Source organism: Esox lucius, chromosome 15, assembly GCF_011004845.1.
Source record: "Esox lucius isolate fEsoLuc1 chromosome 15, fEsoLuc1.pri, whole genome shotgun sequence".
Classification (NCBI taxonomy): domain Eukaryota; kingdom Metazoa; phylum Chordata; class Actinopteri; order Esociformes; family Esocidae; genus Esox; species Esox lucius.
Window position 1 is genome coordinate 31,730,407 of NC_047583.1, and position 18,769 is coordinate 31,749,175.

The following is an 18,769-nucleotide window of genomic DNA, read 5'->3' on the forward strand; positions in this document are numbered from 1 at the left end:
ATTTACAGTAACTGCAGGGGACCTCTGACTCCTGAGCAGGAAAGTGAAGACGGAGAGAGTTTGGCTTAAACTCTCACCAGCCCAACACCACACCATCAGCTTGTGACTGGAGAAACTAATCTAAACGACTAAACTGAATCTAAAAACTAAACTGATCTTACATCAGTGCTCCAAATCTGAGATGTTTGAAACACAGCCACTTGTATAAATAAGAAGAACACCACATGTTGAAATTTTTGTACTTAGAAATGGTGGTCTAGGCTGCTAACTTTTGTGCATGTGTACTGCTGAATAAAGGTTTCTAATCTGGCCCACTGCTCTTTCAGTAAAAAAATCAATCCTATATTTCTCCATGTTCTTGTCTAATAAATCATACAAAAAACTTTTAAACCCTCTTGTCAGTGATGTAATTGGTATCAGATAGAAAACAGGAAGTGAGCCAGCTTAAGGTTCCACAAATCACATCAAACTTAATTTATAAAGGACACTTCTCACATAAAATGCATTTCTAAGTGCTTATGAAAAGAAGAAAAAAAGAGTTGCTGTACAACATCATGTTAAGAGTAAAGAAATTAAAGCTGCGAGCATCGTTTCAGGGGGCCAAGCGGGGCACAGGAAGCATATTACTGCATGCACTCACTAGAGAAATGTTTTGGTATTTAAAAATGTGCAATGCCGCTAGTAGTCAGGATGTCCAATCCAAGGAGAGGAAATTAAAACAAAACAAAAAGACCTTGAAATCAGAAATTCTCCTAAACATATGAGAATCATGGTATTACAGAGGGGATATATATTGTTGTGTGAAGGCTGAAAAGTAGAGAGTGGCTATACGTTCCTGAAATACAATACTTGGAACATCTCAAAGGGGAATCAAACCAGGGTCAGAATATTAAAGAACAGGGATGTCCCCACTACACCACAGGGGGCTACTGGTGGTACTGGCAGCTCTCAATCCTCTCCAAATGTATATTTTACCCCAGCCATTACAATTTTGCTGAGATAAAGTGGGCAACAAAACGTTTGTAACGGAACTAAAGTGTACTGTTGTACAATGATTATTATAGATGGCTAGCTAATAGCTTTACATCCTACTTATAACGAAATCAATGACTCCAATCACTCCATTGCCGGTTTCTTTCTTTGGAAAACAATAACAGTATAAAATAGGTCACGTATGTCATGGTGCGGTGAGCAGCAGCGCCACCGTGCCATGTTTTCACAAGTTCCCATATCTCACGAACACATCCCGGACTGTCACATGTTTCCAATCTTCCACACCAGGTCCCAATCTAGCTCGTTTGTATGTGTATATATGTTTCCCCTCTGCTCCCCACATTGTGGCTCATTGTTCTTGTCATGTTTGGATGTCGTGTGTGTTGCCGTTATAGTAAGTACTTGTGTCATTTCATATCGTCGTTTTTGCTGCTTTAGTCAGCCCTTTGCTTTGTGTGTTTTGTGCTCGGTGTTTTGTTTATTTCTTATAATTAAAGTATCAACACCGACTACCCCTGCCTGCACCTGGTTCCTTGTCCATGCAACACTGCACTACACCACCCTGTTTGTGACAGAATGAGCCACCTAATCTGGAACCCGCAGGCTATGACGGAGGAGGACCACCTATGGAATTGCCGCCTCCTCTCATGCATGCTCGGCACGTTCCTCTACCGAGACATGGAGCGGGAAGCTCCCTTTACGGTGGAGCGTGTCGAGCGTGTACTCGCGGAGGCGTGCAGACAACGGGCCATCACCAGCACGAAGGAGCTGCTGGCCCGGTACCCATTCCGTCTGCGGAGGGACATCTTCCCTTCGTCTGGGAAAGCACTGAAGAGGGCAAGGCGCCCAACGCTCAGCCCGAGGTCCCCCCATGAAAATTTTAGGGGGGGGCTGAGTGGGTGCCCGAGGGAAGCCCCGACGGCGCCCCCTCTATGTCCGGGGCCTCCTCGACCCCGTGCAGGCTGGCCAGGCTGTAGGCTGGCAATTAGGCGCACACCGCTTCCTGCTCCGCGGCCTTCCGCCGCCCCTGTCCCTGCGCCACGGCGCCGATTGCCCCCTGCTGCATTGGAGCAGCACCCAGCGCCTCCTACCTGCCAGCAGCGGCAGTCAGCGCCCCCTGCTGCATTGGAGCAGCAGCCAGCGCCTCCTACCAGCCAGCAGCGGCAGTCAGCGCCCCCTGCTGCATTGGAGCAGCAGCCAGCGCCTCCTTCCTGCCAGTGGCAGCAGCCTGCACCGCCTGAGGCCGAGGAGGAGTGGCCTGCACCGCCTGAGGCCGAGGAGGAGTGGCCTGCACCGCCTGAGGCCGAGGAGGAGTGGCCTGCACCGCCTGAGGCCGAGGAGGAGTGGCCTGCACCGCCTGAGGCCGAGGAGGAGTGGCCTGCACCGCCTGAGGCCGAGGAGGAGTGGCCTGCACCGCCTGAGGCCGAGGAGGAGTGGCCTGCACCGCCTGAGGCCGAGGAGGAGTGGCCTGCACCGCCTGAGGCCGAGGAGGAGTGGCCTGCACCGCCTGAGCTTGCCGGGGTTTGGCTGCCACCGCCCTCTCCTGTCCCGGCCGCCCCGGCGCCCCTTCCTGTCCCGGCCGCCCCGGCGCCCCTTCCTGTCCCGGCCGCCCCGGCGCCCCTTCCTGTCCCGGCCGCCCCGGCGCCCCTTCCTGTCCCGGCCGCCCCGGCGCCCCTTCCTGTCCCGGCCGCCCCGGCGCCTCCTTCGGCTCTTCCGGCTACCGACCCTCCTTCGGCTCTTCCGGCTACCGACCCTCCTTCGGCTCTTCCGGCTACCGACCCTCCTTCGGCTCTTCCGGCTACCGACCCTCCTTCGGCTCTTCCGGCTACCGACCCTCCTTCGGCTCTTCCGGCTACCGACCCTCCTTCGGCTCTTCCGGCTACCGACCCTCCTTCGGCTCTTCCGGCTACCGACCCTCCTTCGGCTCTTCCGGCTACCGACCCTCCTTCGGCTCTTCCGGCTACCGACCCACCGTCGGCTCTTCCGGCTACCGACCCACCGTCGGCTCTTCCGGCTACCGACCCACCGTCGGCTCTTCCGGCTACCGACCCACCGTCGGCTCTTCCGGCTACCGACCCACCGTCGGCTCTTCCGGCTACCGACCCACCGTCGGCTCTTCCGGCTACCGACCCACCGTCGGCTCTTCCGGCTACCGACCCACCGTCGGCTCTTCCGGCTACCGACCCTCCGCCGGCTACCGACCCTCCGCCGGCTACCGACCCTCCGCCGGCTACCGACCCTCCGCCGGCTACCGACCCTCCGCCGGCTACCGACCCTCCGCCGGCTACCGACCCTCCGCCGGCCACCGACCCTCCGTCGGCTCTCCCGGCTACCGACCCTCCGCCGGCCACCGACCCTCCGTCGGCTCTCCCGGCCTCTGACCCTCCGCCGGCCACCGACCCTCCGTCGGCTCTCCCGGCCTCTGACCCTCCGCCGGCCACCGACCCTCCGTCGGCTCTCCCGGCCTCTGACCCTGGTTAGTCGCGGCTGTTCCGCCCCCTCGGCGGGTTTGTGCCGATGGGGGTACTGTGCTGCCCCGCCCCCCCTCCCTTGGGCTGGGGTTCGTCTTGGCCCGTCCGGTGGCCGGGCCTTTGGGGGGGGGTACTGTCATGGTGCGGTGAGCAGCAGCGCCACCGTGCCATGTTTTCACAAGTTCCCATATCTCACGAACACATCCCGGACTGTCACATGTTTCCAATCTTCCACACCAGGTCCCAATCTAGCTCGTTTGTATGTGTATATATGTTTCCCCTCTGCTCCCCACATTGTGGCTCATTGTTCTTGTCATGTTTGGATGTCGTGTGTGTTGCCGTTATAGTAAGTACTTGTGTCATTTCATATCGTCGTTTTTGCTGCTTTAGTCAGCCCTTTGCTTTGTGTGTTTTGTGCTCGGTGTTTTGTTTATTTCTTATAATTAAAGTATCAACACCGACTACCCCTGCCTGCACCTGGTTCCTTGTCCATGCAACACTGCACTACACCACCCTGTTTGTGACAACGTAATACAAATATTCTCGCAAATAAATGAAAATCATGGTATTTCAGATATGTATTGTTGGGTGAAGCCTGAAAAGCACAGAGTGGAACAGCATTTATGAGATACAGAATTTGGAATGTCTGAGAAGGGAATCGAACTGGGGTCACAAAATAGAAGGACCATGGGAGTTTTCCTGTCCATTCCTAGCAGACACATTTATGAGTGTTTCGTTTCGTAGCTGTTTGATGTTCCATTTGGGTTTAATGGACGTCTAAAGTCATAGACTCGCCCAGCTCAAAATCATTAGCTGATTTCGGCTATCCTATTTGAGATATCAACTTTCCTTATATAACTTAAAGATAATGGTTCAAAGGTCCTTCACACCAAATGGCATGCAAATCCGTTCAGCGGTCTCAGAGTATATGTCGTTAACAAGTATATGTCGTTAACAAGGAAAATCCAAGGGGCGAATTTGAAAGACCCCAGAGACTTTTTTGGTTAGCATGAGAAGGGGTATATCTGGAACTTGGTTGCATGTCTCTACGACATTCGGTTCGTGAGATTTGAGCTTCACTTTTTCCATTTTCAACTGAGTGCTACAACGCCACCATGAGGAGTATGGGTACTGTGTCCTTCGGACCTTGGCCATCTACAATCAGGCAAAGTTTGGAGCGTTTTGAACCAGAGGGGACCGAGCTATGGACCTCTGAAAATGGCCCTGGAGAATAATAATAATAACAATTATTATTATAAAACGTACAAACATAAAAGGGTTCCAACAACTTCGTTGCTTGGCCCCCTAAATATAGTGTGTATATATAAAATAGATGTTAAAACAATTAAGAGAATGATGCGCAACAATAACAATACATGAAAACAGATGCATTTCATTGTAAAATAAAATTGATGTAGTAAAAACACCAACTAAAATGTCTAAAAAGGTGTCTCTTAAGATCAAATTTAGCAGTGTCATTAGCTTCTGCTACTCAGATGTTCAGGCAGGCTGGTCCAAAGACAGTACCATAATGGCTAAAAGAAGCCTCACCAAACATTTTGGTTCAGATCTTGGGGTAAACAAAAAGACCAGAGCCAGAAGATCAACCAGGCACATTTCTATAAAATCTTGTCAAAAACATATTCAGGTGCAAGGCCATGAAGTGCTTTAAAAATCAATAAAGCAAAGTTGCTGCCAATGGCGGTACATTGGCTGAGCTTTGTCTGGCCACTTCACCTCAGTTTAATCAAAACGACGCTATCACAGCTATCACACCAAGGAGAAGACATCTCTCCGGCCACTGAGGTCAGCACTTTCCTACTACGGATAAGCAAAAGAGTTGATGCAGCGCCATATTGACGGCATTGCTGTTCACCGGGTGAAATCATTTCCCTGGCCCTGTCACAGCTCCAGACCTCCTTTTCTAGGCTTTATTTAGTTCTCAACTACCTCTTTCAACATCCCATTTTTTTTAAAAGCTCCAAACCGACGACAGGCGAGGTCGGAAGAATGGCTGGGGAGAAATGGAGTGAAGGAGGGAAACAGGGTCCAGACTGACACCATTTTGCGAACAAAAGTCAGCAAGCAAGGTCACCATCAGTAGTGGACCAGCAGCACTGGTGGCAAAAATATTTCGATTCCTCCGCGTCAAACTGCTGATATGGTCACCAACTTGTGTGTTCTATTATCCCAGTGAGGTCAAATGAATGTAAAGGCATGCAGCAGCCTCAGCACTGCTCCCAAGTGGACGTTCTACATGACTGCTTGAAATTCTAACCTGTCTGTCAATTAGCACTGAAGATGTTCAAATATTTGGACTGAAGGTGACTTGGCTAATTAGAAGGATGACTTTGATAATGTGTCCTCTGCACCAAAGGCAGGGGGCTTGGCTAGTTGATTATTAATGTTCAACAACATATCATGCACTCTGCTGTTGACACATTATGCTGTAGTAGTGTGCTCTTACCCAGAAAAACAAGAGTTAGTCAAAGGCGCATGCACAGAAAAAGAAAAGAAACATTGGTTATAACAGTGACAAAGCCTCATATGATGCCGCTGACAAAGCCAACAGAAAAGTACAGAAATGCTCCCATTTATTTTTCAGTTCAAGGAGTTGCCAAACACAGAGACACAAATATCAGAGGACGGTAAACAGCCAGCAAAGTAAATAGCTATCCTTTTTAGATAATCTATTTTTCGACAACAACGAAATTGGGTTGCAACAAAATAACAAATGGCACAACAAATAAACGCTGTGATTGATGTTCCTTTATCCGTCACAACATGCAAACACCAAATCTAATTTAGACAGTGTTCAATTATTTGCAAGCATATTTCTAATACTCTGTGCTATCAAGTGTGGAGCTCAATGCATTGAATAGGAAACTCTAGAAACATCACATCTCAACTGAAATCCAGGAAAAAGAACAACAGTGAAAGTTTCTCACTTCATCAAACTTGTCCACACTGAGTAAACTTTCCACCGCGCATGCCGAGAAGATAAGCCGGCTTTCTGAGCAACGTCAGTGAGCACAAAAACAGCCATGCCTTTGCCACTCTGTATTCAGTCCCTGTGACCCAGAATGAAGGGTTTCACCTGAATCCTTTCAACCTTTCCACCCCACTGAACACATTTGGGTGTGCTCTCTAGTGCCCACTGTTCAGATAAGCCTCAAACAGCCCCTCCAGTGCCACCACTCACCATACCCTTTTCTGCACCTCTAATCTCTGCCCTAACCACCCCCGTCCACACTTGTCCCCACTTCCTCAGGCCAGACAGTCCAATGGAGCCACAGGTGGACCCTTACGTCCCCGTTAGTTGAAAATTAGGCATGTGTGACTACAAAAGGGGAACGAAGGAGAAAAAGCGAGTACTGTAGAAACTGTGCCTCCTCCAAAAAGCTCCAGAATCTTCACCGTGCAGATACTTCGCCTTCCTTTCACGGCGGATAATATCCTGTTAAGTGGGTTTTTTGTCCAGTGACAAGAATACGGCTCAAGCCACTCCCCGCTCCTCCGCAATCCCATTACGGACCATAATGTTTGGGATGAGGCCTAAAAGCTCTCAGAGTCCCATCCCAAATGGCAACCTATTCCCTTTTTAGTGCACTTCTTTTCACAAGTGCTCCCTAGGGCACTGCCTCAAATCTAGCACGCTATACAGGGAATAGGGTGCCATGTGTTGACACAGCTGCTGTGATTCATCGCTTGGGGCCGCGAGGGAAGACGTGCGAATGGCATTTAAAACGAGGAGCGTCGTTGTCAGCCAGCTACTTCCTTCCACTCCGCTCTCCTTTGTTCATGGCTTGATGGCGGGGTGTTAATTGGGCCTGCCGCTGCCCCGCGCTCACTAATTGTTCAAGCTGTGACCGGCACACAAACTAATTGTGTGAACTGCGAGGGCGCTCACGTACAAACTCACACCACACGTGCCGTGAAATCAGCCCCGGCTCAGGTTTATTCACGTCCTACTGCCCTTTTAAAGAACCCAAGCATTTTCCTGTGTTAAGCCACAATAGGCATCAACGGTAATGCAAGCCCGTGCCACGTTCCGAGTCCATCCTTATCCACGTAGACGTGAAGTGCCAGCTGTACCGCATCGTGGCAAAGCTAGGAAAATGTGAGTCATCCAGTTGACAGATGATGGACAATGTGTTGGTTATTCCAGGCCCACTCGTCTCACAATAGTCGAACTTTGGACATTTAAAGACAATGTCTGAATGCATACACATGATCCATATATATAATAGCTTGTATGGCCATGTAGAAGAAGGGTGGCACAGCAATAGTCGTATAACAGTCGCCACCGTGACATTACATATTAAATCCGTAGTGAATGGAATTTTTTAACTCGTGTTTCATTCGCAGCAGAGTACCAAGTTTGGAATAAACAGACTCCTGCCTTGTTGTGCTTTCAAAAGGTGGCTTTTGGGTCGGTTTTACATCACAGTAATGCATTCTCAATTTTTCTAAGGCCCCTTCCAACTGAACGGAAGAAAATGTCACACATTTGTCACCACGACATCATTGAAGCCCATTACAGAAAAGAAAACAAGGTCTATGTTGGTGTTGTGGCATTCTAAAATCTGCACATGCATGCACAAACACAAACGAAAATGCACATATCCAATGTAACTCACATATCCTGTTCACACACGTACAAAGAACCAGGTTTGTGCTTGTGTTATAGCATTTCAAATTACACACACACACACACACACACACACGTGCACAAATTTTCCAATGTAGCGTGCGCACACAAAAACTCATACACATAACTTACACCGAAACACTCTCCAGCACTGCTGTATGTAACCTATTCCCAGAGCATCGTAAAGTGGAGCATCTCTGGAAAAAAAGGAGTGGATGCATAAATAAGCAATTGATGTGTGCCTCTCGCCTCATAACTAGCTTAAAGCAACAACAGAAAAAGTGTCCCAGCTTCCACACTTACTATGCCATTCATTTTCAAAAGTTGTCTTTCCGAAAGAACAAACAACAAAAAAGGGACACTAATAACTAAAATGTCACGGAATGGACACCGAGCCAACTGCACAAAGTGTAAACCAGAGCAAAGTCACCTTGAACGAAAGGATGCCGTCATACAGAATAATGTCCAGTGGCACTAAACGCAAGAGCAGTGATTTAACATCATTAAAAGTGCGAGGCGCCTGCACCGTGTCAAGGTGTTTATCAATACCTTACCGATTGGCAAGCTTTTTTCCGCTAATATTTTATGCAAGGATTGCTCTAGGAGTGGCATCAGCAACAGTAGCCTGAGTGTGCATACATTTAGAGCATACACCTCGCGGGTTATATTTTTGCAATCTCATCCATCTCCATGGAGACGCCATAGATGAATATGAGCAATAATGGATATTAAACAGAAGCGTTTCTAATGTTTTGGAGTGCGCCATAGAACGCCCCAATGATTTAGCCATTCCTCCTGCTTCTTTTGTCACAAGGATGAGTAAGCGGTGTGATAGCACAGGCTGCATGGCCGAACGTGCACGCCTCAGAAAGATTGTCTCTCATTAATATGCATTAATGGACCATCTGGACCTATCAGAGGGCTGCCACTGGAAATCGCCTATTTCCTAATACTGGGCCCTTTTTAATGGAAAATGGTCGAAGACAGGGCCTCCTCAGAATAAATGAACAAGTAGGCCTTGAGCAGAAAAGCTTGTGTGGACCTGAGTAAATAGACGTGACTGTAAATTACTGTAATTACACAAACAGAATTAGTTTGGCAACAGTTCATTGGATGTCAGTCATGCGGAACTGATTTTCTCCCACACACAAAATGTCAACACCTCTAAAGGGACTGGTGAGAATGACTGGCAGAAATGTAGCATGATTGTACTTGGTTTCATTACAAGCCTTTATTTAATTCAGCTACAATTTTGAATGGTCTTGACGTCATAATTAATTTATTCGATACTTTATAACGGGATGGGAGACCAAATATGGCCAACAATGAAGCGGACTTGATCTGGCTCAATACATCTTATTGATCATTGAGGGAACAAACAAATACCCTTGGGACTCAAGTGGGTCAAGCCTGGGCGATGTTGTCGCATACAATCGAGTGACTCCTTGAGGTGCCAGTGATTATTTGAAATACATAAATAATGAACTGCCGTGTCATTTTGACTTCCGATCGATTTCTCCATTAACAGCTGATTGATACAAGCTTTAAATGTCAAATGTGTTATTGATTGCACAGTGGCTTTCCCCTTTCCTCAGTGACACTGGTCTGCCTTGTCACCTGGCCTGTGCCACTGTAGCCTTCCACCTAGCTGGGTTAGTAAACACCATAAATTCAACATTTCCGGCACATTGTGGGAATGGCTTGCCTGGTTCTGCCTTGACACATTGTGGTTTTATAGCCTTCTACCTGACTGTAAGTGGCAAGGCCATCTTTAAACAATGAGCAAGGCCGGATGTTGTGAAACCTTTTACCCATCTGTGTACAGACCGTCTCCTTCCACCCACACATTCACATCCCTTGTTATACAGGTAATGCTATAGCAAGCATAATCGAGCATCGAAGAGGTAAATGTGTGAAATAATTAGCTTGGATTTAAATAGGAGTGATTGCTAAGAGCACTTGGCTTAATAGCACAAACAAGGACTCTCTCACTGTAGTATAGCATCATTTCTATGTGGTTGCCCCAGTCCTGTTAGATCTAAAAAAAAAGGGATAGTATAAGATTTAGGTAATGAGACACTTTTACTACTTTCCTGGTGTCAAACTAACTTAGACACTGATTTCATATACCTGTATAGTATAAAGAAAGTTATAGGATGTTTATCAAGCTGATGCAAACTAAGAGAACAATGATTACAAATATTTGGAAACATCTAGTATGCTGTACCTTTAGAGAACTAGCCATTGCACTAATTCTACTTGGAATTCTCTCACAAAACAGCCTTTTACTTCCTTAATATAAAAAGTACATACATAAACCTTTTATCCAGAAGTAAATCTGACTCCCAAAACTGCTGAAGTCTTGAACTATCCCTTTAACAAATGAATCCAACACTAAGAGAGTCCTCAGGAGTGCATCATCTAGCCAAGTGCTCTCAGCAGTCCCGTTTTCATTCCATGCCAATTATTTCTCACAATTACCACTTCGATGGTGGATAATGCTTGAATTCGCCAGACTCTCCTCTCTAGGGAGTGAATACGTGGGCAGGCTGTAGCATCTTGTGCAAATCAGGCAGTGACAGGTCAAGAATAGAGACACCAGGAGGTGTTTTTAGAATGTTGCAGAGTTAACAAAGTAGGGGTCAGGTCTCATTGCCTTATGCTCTCTTGGGTTCAGATAATGATCCCACTTCTGACACCAACAGGCCTAGTTACAAACGAACTTGTTATCGGAAGATGCAATAATGATCCCACATCCGACCCTAGTAAATACAATCAACATGTATGAAAACAGTCATAACATAAATGGTTGGCACTCTTGAGGATGAGCTAAATACTGTTGAGAAGCTGCATTTCAATCAAACAAATGTATTTTATAAAGCCCTTTTTACATCAGCAGATGTAAAATGTAGAGCACAAAGTGCTTTACATCAGCAGATGTAAAATCACAAAGTGCTTTCAGATACCCAGTCTGGAAACCCAAAGAGCAAGCAATAACAAGAATTGATGCACAGTAGCTAGAAAAAACTACCTAGAAGGGTCAAAACTTAGGAACAAATCTAGAGTAGTATTAGACGCGAAGGGATGGCCTGTCCTCTTCAACATGACCTATTGGGCTCATCAAAATGTTAGCATATTCAGTAAATGCCGGTGAGCTGTTCCCAGGTTCATGCATAACTAATGTAAAGTCAAAACAAGTAAACATTAGAAAAACTGAAACATTGCAAAAGGCATATATATTTAAATATATATATATATAAAGCTCTGGAATTAATTAAGAGACCACTGCAAAATTATCAGGTTTTACTATTCATAGGTATGTGTTTGAGTAAATTTGAACACTTTTGTTTTATTCTATAAACTACTGACAACAATACTCACAAATTCCAAATAAACATTTTGTAATTTAGAGTATTTATTTTTAGAAAATAACAACTGGTCAAAACAACCACAAAAAAAAATGCATTTTTCTCAGACCTCAAATAAGAAAACAAATTCATTCAACAACAAAATACTAATGTTTTAACTTAGGAAGAGTTATGGCATGCTCTCCACCATTCTGTCACATTGCTGTTGGGTGACTTTATGCTACTCATGGCCTGTTTCGAACCGTCCTCGCAGTGCACTTCACCCCAACTGCTGTTTGCCATTCTTTTTGTAGGTCACTTGATGTCACGCCATGGTTGTTCAGTAACATTCGAATGAGTTGACAGTCATCTCAGTGGACAGTCGTTTTCGCCCTCTACCAGTCGGTAGCTTTGTTGTCCCCAGTGTCTGTTGCTTCACCTTGTTCTTATGAACCACCGTCTTTGAAATGTTCAGGATGGAATCAACCTGATGCTCACTGTGTCCCTCTGCCAGAAAAGCCAGAATTGAACACTTCTTTTCCTCACTGAATGCTTTTCTTTCCAACTCTTTTGTCATGCTGAATATTTTTTTTTTAATTCAAATTACCTTTACTGGGAAATACGTGCACTGTTTTTGCCATACAGCTGGTCCTACTGGATAGTGATGAGCACAGCAGTGGTTTTTATACTTTTCCTCGTTAAATTCGATTTGGTTCAGGTAATCACCTAATCAGTATCTCATTAAGTAAAATGAGGTATGCCTGTGTTGGAATTTAACAGACACTGGAATGGAAGGGCTGCCATACATGTCGAGATGATGATTTAAGAAAAACTAGGAGTGGTCTCTTAATTTTTTCCATCATAATCATCATCATCTTCATCCGCTTATTCGGTATCGGGTCGCGGGGGCAGCAGCTCCAGCAGGGGACCCCAAACGTCCTTTTCCCGAGCCACATTTGCCAGCTCTGACTGGGGGGATCCCGAAGTGTTCCCAGGCCAGTGTCGAAATATAATCTCTCCACCTAGTCCTGGGCCTACCCCGAGGTCTCCTCCCAGCTGGACGTGCCTGGAACACCTCCCTAGGGAGACGTCCTGGGGGCATCCTTACCAGATGCCCGAACCACCTCAGCTGGCTCCTTTCGATGCAAAGGAGCAGCGGCTCTACTCTGAGTTCCTCCCGGATGGCTGAGCTTCTCACCCTATCCCTAAGGGAGAAGCCAGCCACCCTTCTGAGAAAACCCATTTCAGCCGCTTGTACTCGCGATCTTGTTCTTTCGGTCATGACCAAGCTTTCATTACCATAGGTGAGGGTAGGAAGGAAAACTGACCAGACATTTTTTTCCGGAGCTGTATAAATATGTAAATAAATATATACAGTTTATATATTCACCTATCAGTCATAACATAATGACTACATGCCTAATATTGTGTAGATCCCCTTTTCGCCACAAAAATAGCCCTGACCTGTTGAGGCATGGACTCCATTAGACGTCTGAAGGTGTGCTGTGGTATCTGTATCAAGACATTAACAGCAGATCATTCCCCAGATCTCAATTGGATTGAGACCTGGGGAATTTGCAGGCCAAGTCAACACCTTGAACACATTGATGCGTTCCTCAAAACATTCCTGAACCATTTTTGCTTTGTGGCAGAGCGCATTATCCTGCTGAAAGAGGCCAGTGCCATCAGGGAATACCATTGCCATGAAAGGGTCCACATGATCTGCAACAGTGCTCAGGTAGGTGGTACATGTCAAAGGAACCTCCACATGAATGGCAGGACCCAAGATTTCCCAGCAGAACATTGCCTAAAGCATCACACTACCTCCTCCGGCTTGCCTCCTTCCCATAGTGCATCCTGGTGCCATGTGTTCTCCACGTAAACAACGTAGGCCCTTAAGGCAGTGGACAGGGGTCAGCATGGGCACCCTGACTGGTCTGTGGCTACGCAGCCCCATACGCAAAAAATAAATGTGATGCACTGTGTGTTCTGACATCTTTCTATCAGTACCAGCATTTACTTTTTCAGCAATTTGAACTACAGTACCTCGTCTGTTGGATCGGACCACACAGGCCATCCTTCGCTCCCCACGAGCATCAATGATATATATATACACACAGGTAACTTAGCAGTCAGAGTATCTAACCAGCAGTCAAAATGTTAGTACATCAAATCCCAAGGATGTCAAGGTGAAAAACGTGTTGTTCTATCCCTGAGCAAGACAGTTAAACCAAATTTCTTCAATAAGTCTCTCAGGAATGTGTTGACTGAAATACATTATTATTTTGTTTACTACAGAAGATGCATTGCCTTACAAGCCTTTTGGGGCAAGCCATGCCTAGAAGATGCAGAACACTATGATAATAAAATAAAAACAATAAATAAAATCACATTGCTTGCTCTCCATTAAAAACATATTGTTTTATTTAAAAAAGTGTTAAATAGTTGGTATTTTGGCCTACAGTGGCTTTCATCCAAACAATGGCAAAGAGAATAGACAATTACATACCGTATGTAGGCTACCTGTCCATTCTCTTTGTCCTTGTTTGCAAGAAGGTAATTATCGGCTGAAAGATCCAAAAAAAATCTAATAATGAATGAGCACTGCTCCTTTTCTTTAAAAACAATCGAACAATAGAAATAATAAATATTGCATAAAATAAAGAATACTGACCTTCATAAAATCTTTGGATCCTGGATGCTGATTGGTTGATTGGATGGAGTACTTTACTTGTTATCAGATCCATTTCAGTTATCAATGCACATTAACTGCCCCATAGCCCAGTTTTTTATACATCATCTCGATCTGAGAAATAAGGCTTTGAGACATAGTAGGGCAGCCACTAGTTTGAAAAATGCACGGTTCTCTAAACCTTTGTGCCAACTGTACCGATCATGCCATAGATTGAATGAAGGTGAAAAGAGTAAAATCTCTGATTTAGGGAAAATGTACTTGCTACAACTGTGACAGGTGGTTGTCACATCTAGCTTTCTTAAGATCAATGCCCTGTACATCCCTCTAGAACACTATGGCAGAAAATTATTTGAGGAGAGACACGTTTTGTGGGTTTGACTCTGTAATCCAGTACTTTGGATTTGAAATGTTGCAATTACTATTAAGTAAGGTTAAGGTTAGTGTTTAAATTGCACAATGTTGCACTATGTTGGCTATTTTGTATTTTTTTTACAGTCTCAGACTAGACAGGAGGAATGGTCAAGAGTTTGTTTACATAACAACAGGCTCTTTTTGAAGCCATGCCTTGCAATGTGTTGATTGGCTATAGTCAAAAGATGACAAATACTTTGGTAGGCACTCCCATAAAAGGCTAAATTCGAATGGTTGTTAGTGCCAGGCCACATGTCTAAATGCATGGTATATTGTAAGGACTTGAGTCATAAAAAAGGCTCCTCCTACCAGGGCAAAATAAGTGACAGTTTCAATTTCTTCTTATAACTCTCAGCTTAATGTTTTCAGATTACCCAGTTACTTTTTTCTCTCTTTCATGGCCTCAGCTGTTTACCTACAGGAGGCCTGCATGACACTAAAGCTTCAGCCATCTCTGATATATTATATGCACATATTGTGCTTTTGTGGATGTTTGTATGAGGCAATTATCTTGTCTCTCCCGGGGGGGATAAAAGTGTCCCAGTATCTGATCAATAGTCTTTTGATCTGAGTATGAAGGTTTGGAATTGGATGGTTCAAGTCCTGATGAATGAAATTGAGGTCTCTGACAATCATCTGGGCTAAGAATGCATAGAAAGAACCGAAACAGGGACAGAGTGCTATCAGTCTAAGACTGAGCCAACCTCCCAGTTTGCTTATCTGACAGGTTTGGTTGCATTTCTATATGCCTGCTTCCCTCATCAAAGTGAATAGGCAATTATGCTAATTACAGTGCCTGACGAAATGGGGAAGCACCCTCGTGTATTGAGCACTAAGCATTTGCTGAGATAATAGGTTCATTTATGCTTGATCAAAATCTAGGCTTTTATTCTTTTTTAAGCTTGACCTGTCAGTACGCTGAGTTGTATGTTGGATATTTTGTGGAATTTAAGTGGCTTTTTGGAAGGTTCAGAAAGACAAGAGACATTTATAGAACTTAACAGTGATTTGTTGCTTTTGTCAAAGGGTTATTACAGCAAATAATGGAATACCTTCAAGTGTGGCCCTATTGTAATATATGGGCTATCAATGAGGATGCTTGGAAGGTATGCATACGTTTAAAGTTATGTTCAATTCCAACTTGGAAACTTTAATGAAAACTAGACAACATGTTTAATACCTATAGGAACTCAAAATGAATATAAGACCCCCACTTCCCTCAAAGTAGGTCTTACCGCAAAATAAGCCTTTTCTGTCAGTGATGTCTTTTCGTAAACTCCAATAAACTCATAATCCCACAAGAGAAATCCAAAGTAAATTATTCAGAAACGCCTACTGTAGAATAAAAACAAATGCAACTTGCTCCTACAAGTGCCCCAAAACTATAACCTCAGTCATGTATACTTCTGCTATCTGAAATATTGAGTAGGAATATTTCCAAACCCATGAAATGTATCAAACAGCTTATAAAATCCAACATCACAATTAAACGTTTATCCTTCCGTTTCCAGAGAGTGCAAAGAAACCAGCAGCGATGTATGGGAACCAGAATGGCCAGCACATTGTGACAAGTCTTTCTAGAAGTTAAATGGTACACAGTGTATGGGCCTTACTTACTGATTCCAAACAGTACCGCCATTGTGGTTGCAGTTAATCATTTATACAGTTCATTGATATGGTACACCTACATGCTGGCATTGTATTATAATAATGGGGACGTGTGTGTGTGTGAGTGTGAGTGTGTGTGTGTGTGAGAGAGAGAGAGAGAGAGAGAGAGAAAGAAAGAAAGAAAACCACTGAGCGAGTGAGAGAGCGAGAAACGAGGAGGTGGAGGAGGAGTAGGAGGAGAATGGATCGATCTTACACCTTACCTCGAGAGGCTATATGAAGAAAGAGGCGTGGGTCTGCAGCTCGTATTGCTGCGGTGTACTTGTCCTCTCTCCCGGGAACCTGTGCTTTCTTTTCGGGCATGAGCCGGACTCTTAGGCGACCTCCTTCCGCGCCCAACCACCATTCCAAAATACTTGTTAGGTCCATTTCCATGAAAAACACCGGGTCTTCCTCGTAAACTGCCAGTCCACCGCATCCTGTTTTAACCATGTCCTCCCCAATTTCCACCACGACTTGATTCGATTTACGACTGGCTTTCGTCAGCCCCAAATCCAGAACTTTGGATAGCGGTCGCTTGTAGCGGTAGGGGAGCTGTCCACCAGCACTGGTTGATGAATTATCCGCTGCCATGCTATCGATTGTCGCCAACTGTGGGTCAAGAAAAGTAGCCACGATTTTTTGCAGGGGAATGCAGTGCATCCTTAAGTTAGCGCGCACAGTATAGCAGCCGTTAGAAGTCAGACAATCTCCGTTAAGTGGGCGTTTTATCAACTCCGCCATGTAGTAGCGCAGCAGAGAGGGCACCGCAAAATCCACGGCCAAATTTTTTCTTTTCAGTCGAGAGTTGTATGTCTGATTAGAGTCTTTTTTGCTGTTTGCATCACCACTACTACTGTTGCCGAGCCCCGCGCTGGGGAAGGCAAGACCTGCGGTGGTCCTTTGCGAGGCACACTGCAGCTCGGCGAGAAATGCCGCAGACCAAACTAAGTATAATATCCTGGTCGTCATGCTTGGAATTGGAAATGTTCCTTTTGATGCGCTTTTACCTTCGTTCCCTTCTCTCCTTTATTACGGACACAACACAAAATCAAAGCGCGAATCGATGATCTTGCGGGCTCTGTAGTTCTGACTTGTGCGCACCCGCGGCACAAGAAGGGCGCATTCGTTACACATTTGTTTGGTGATCGAGGTGACTGTGGTTAGACTACTCCTTCTTCTTTAAAAACAAAATAAGTAATCCCATTCTTCGTACAATAATCAAAAGGATGTCTTTTAATACGGGTATATAGCCCCAACGACTCGCTATCTCCAGGACGCTGCTTGATATGCCACTCGAGTCCGCTTCAGTGGCTGTCAAAGGCTCCTTGTGTGTTTCGTGGCACAGTCCTTGTGGTAGCCTACAAGTAGTCCTTTTGTCAGCGAAAGATGCGGTATCGCTTCTCATAAATCTTTACAGACCATGTCAGAGTTCAAGAAAACCCTGTTTTTGACCGACAGCGAAAAAATTGTACCCAAATAGCCCAAATGCGTCACCTCTACTAAGTTCAGCACCTGAGTTTGGAGACGTAAAGCTTAAAGTGGCACTTTAGATCCTAATTAAGTTTAATTGTATTCCTCCCGAATGTGAGTATATTCTCGTGTTGGGACCTAGTCTCTCCGAAATTAAATCACCTGTGCAGCCAAATAAGTTGGATGAATCATCTTCACAATTAGATTAACTCATTTCCGAGACGTAGTTTTCCAAGGATTTTTGCCGCGCTTTTCTGTAGGAGTCACCTGTTCTTCCCAAATTCCTACTGAAAACTCAGTTATACATATTGTGGCCGTCATTTCAAAGCCCATTATCATCGAATAGTAAATATGAGGCACATGCCTGCCAGAGAGCTGTAGACTCGGTAGGAACGTTCTCCAGTTAAAATGGACAAGAGGCAGACGATGCACCTTCTCTTCTTCAGTGTGTGTGTGTGCTTATGTGTCTGTGTGTGTCAGCGTCCGTTACCGCGCCTGAATCTCATTGAAATTACGCATGCCAAATGGTAAGCCACAACGACAGTGCTCCGGAAATCACCCCATATGAATTTCAATGAATCCTCAACCCTTTTGGTAGAAAATAATTATACCACCACTTTCTACAAATGCATTATGAACTAATAATTGCATGGTGTAGCCTAACCCGTTTACGGAAGATAATTAAACCAGAGGTGTCAAATCCTACTAAAGAAAAATGAGACGCATTGACTATTCAGGGGTTTCATTTTTTATTTGGAAGCTAAAAGATCACTTGACTCTCTGGGGACTTTTATCTGTGATTCATCAACATAAATGACTAGTTAACGCTTCAATTAAAAGTCACGAGAAATGTACTAGTCCTGGCTTGTCGTCATGCGCCATATGCGCAATGAAACAGAGGGTTTAATGTAAGGTTACATTTACTACTACTGGCTAGAAAAGTTCAGCTATGAATGTGATAGAAAATTATGCATTCTCTCATTATGGGTCTCTTGGGAGCCACCTGCCCCTCTGGGGGAGAGATAGAAAGACACACACACAAATCTTTACACCGTCTTTAAGTGCATGCATTAAATTTATA

The 18,769-nt window shown here is 45.1% G+C and overlaps 1 protein-coding gene across 1 annotated transcript in view; it reads right to left on the reverse strand.

The window, feature by feature from the left end:
- The window catches only part of alk (ALK receptor tyrosine kinase), a 630,515-nt gene extending 612,880 nt beyond the window's left edge, over window positions 1-17,635 (reverse strand). Inside the window, exon 1 of the mRNA XM_020053911.3 lies at window positions 16,440-17,635. Within this exon, the coding sequence (XP_019909470.3) occupies window positions 16,440-17,187 (748 nt within the window). The 5' untranslated portion in view covers window positions 17,188-17,635. The remainder of the gene's footprint in view (window positions 1-16,439) is intronic.
- Window positions 17,636-18,769: the final 1,134 nt, after the last annotated feature.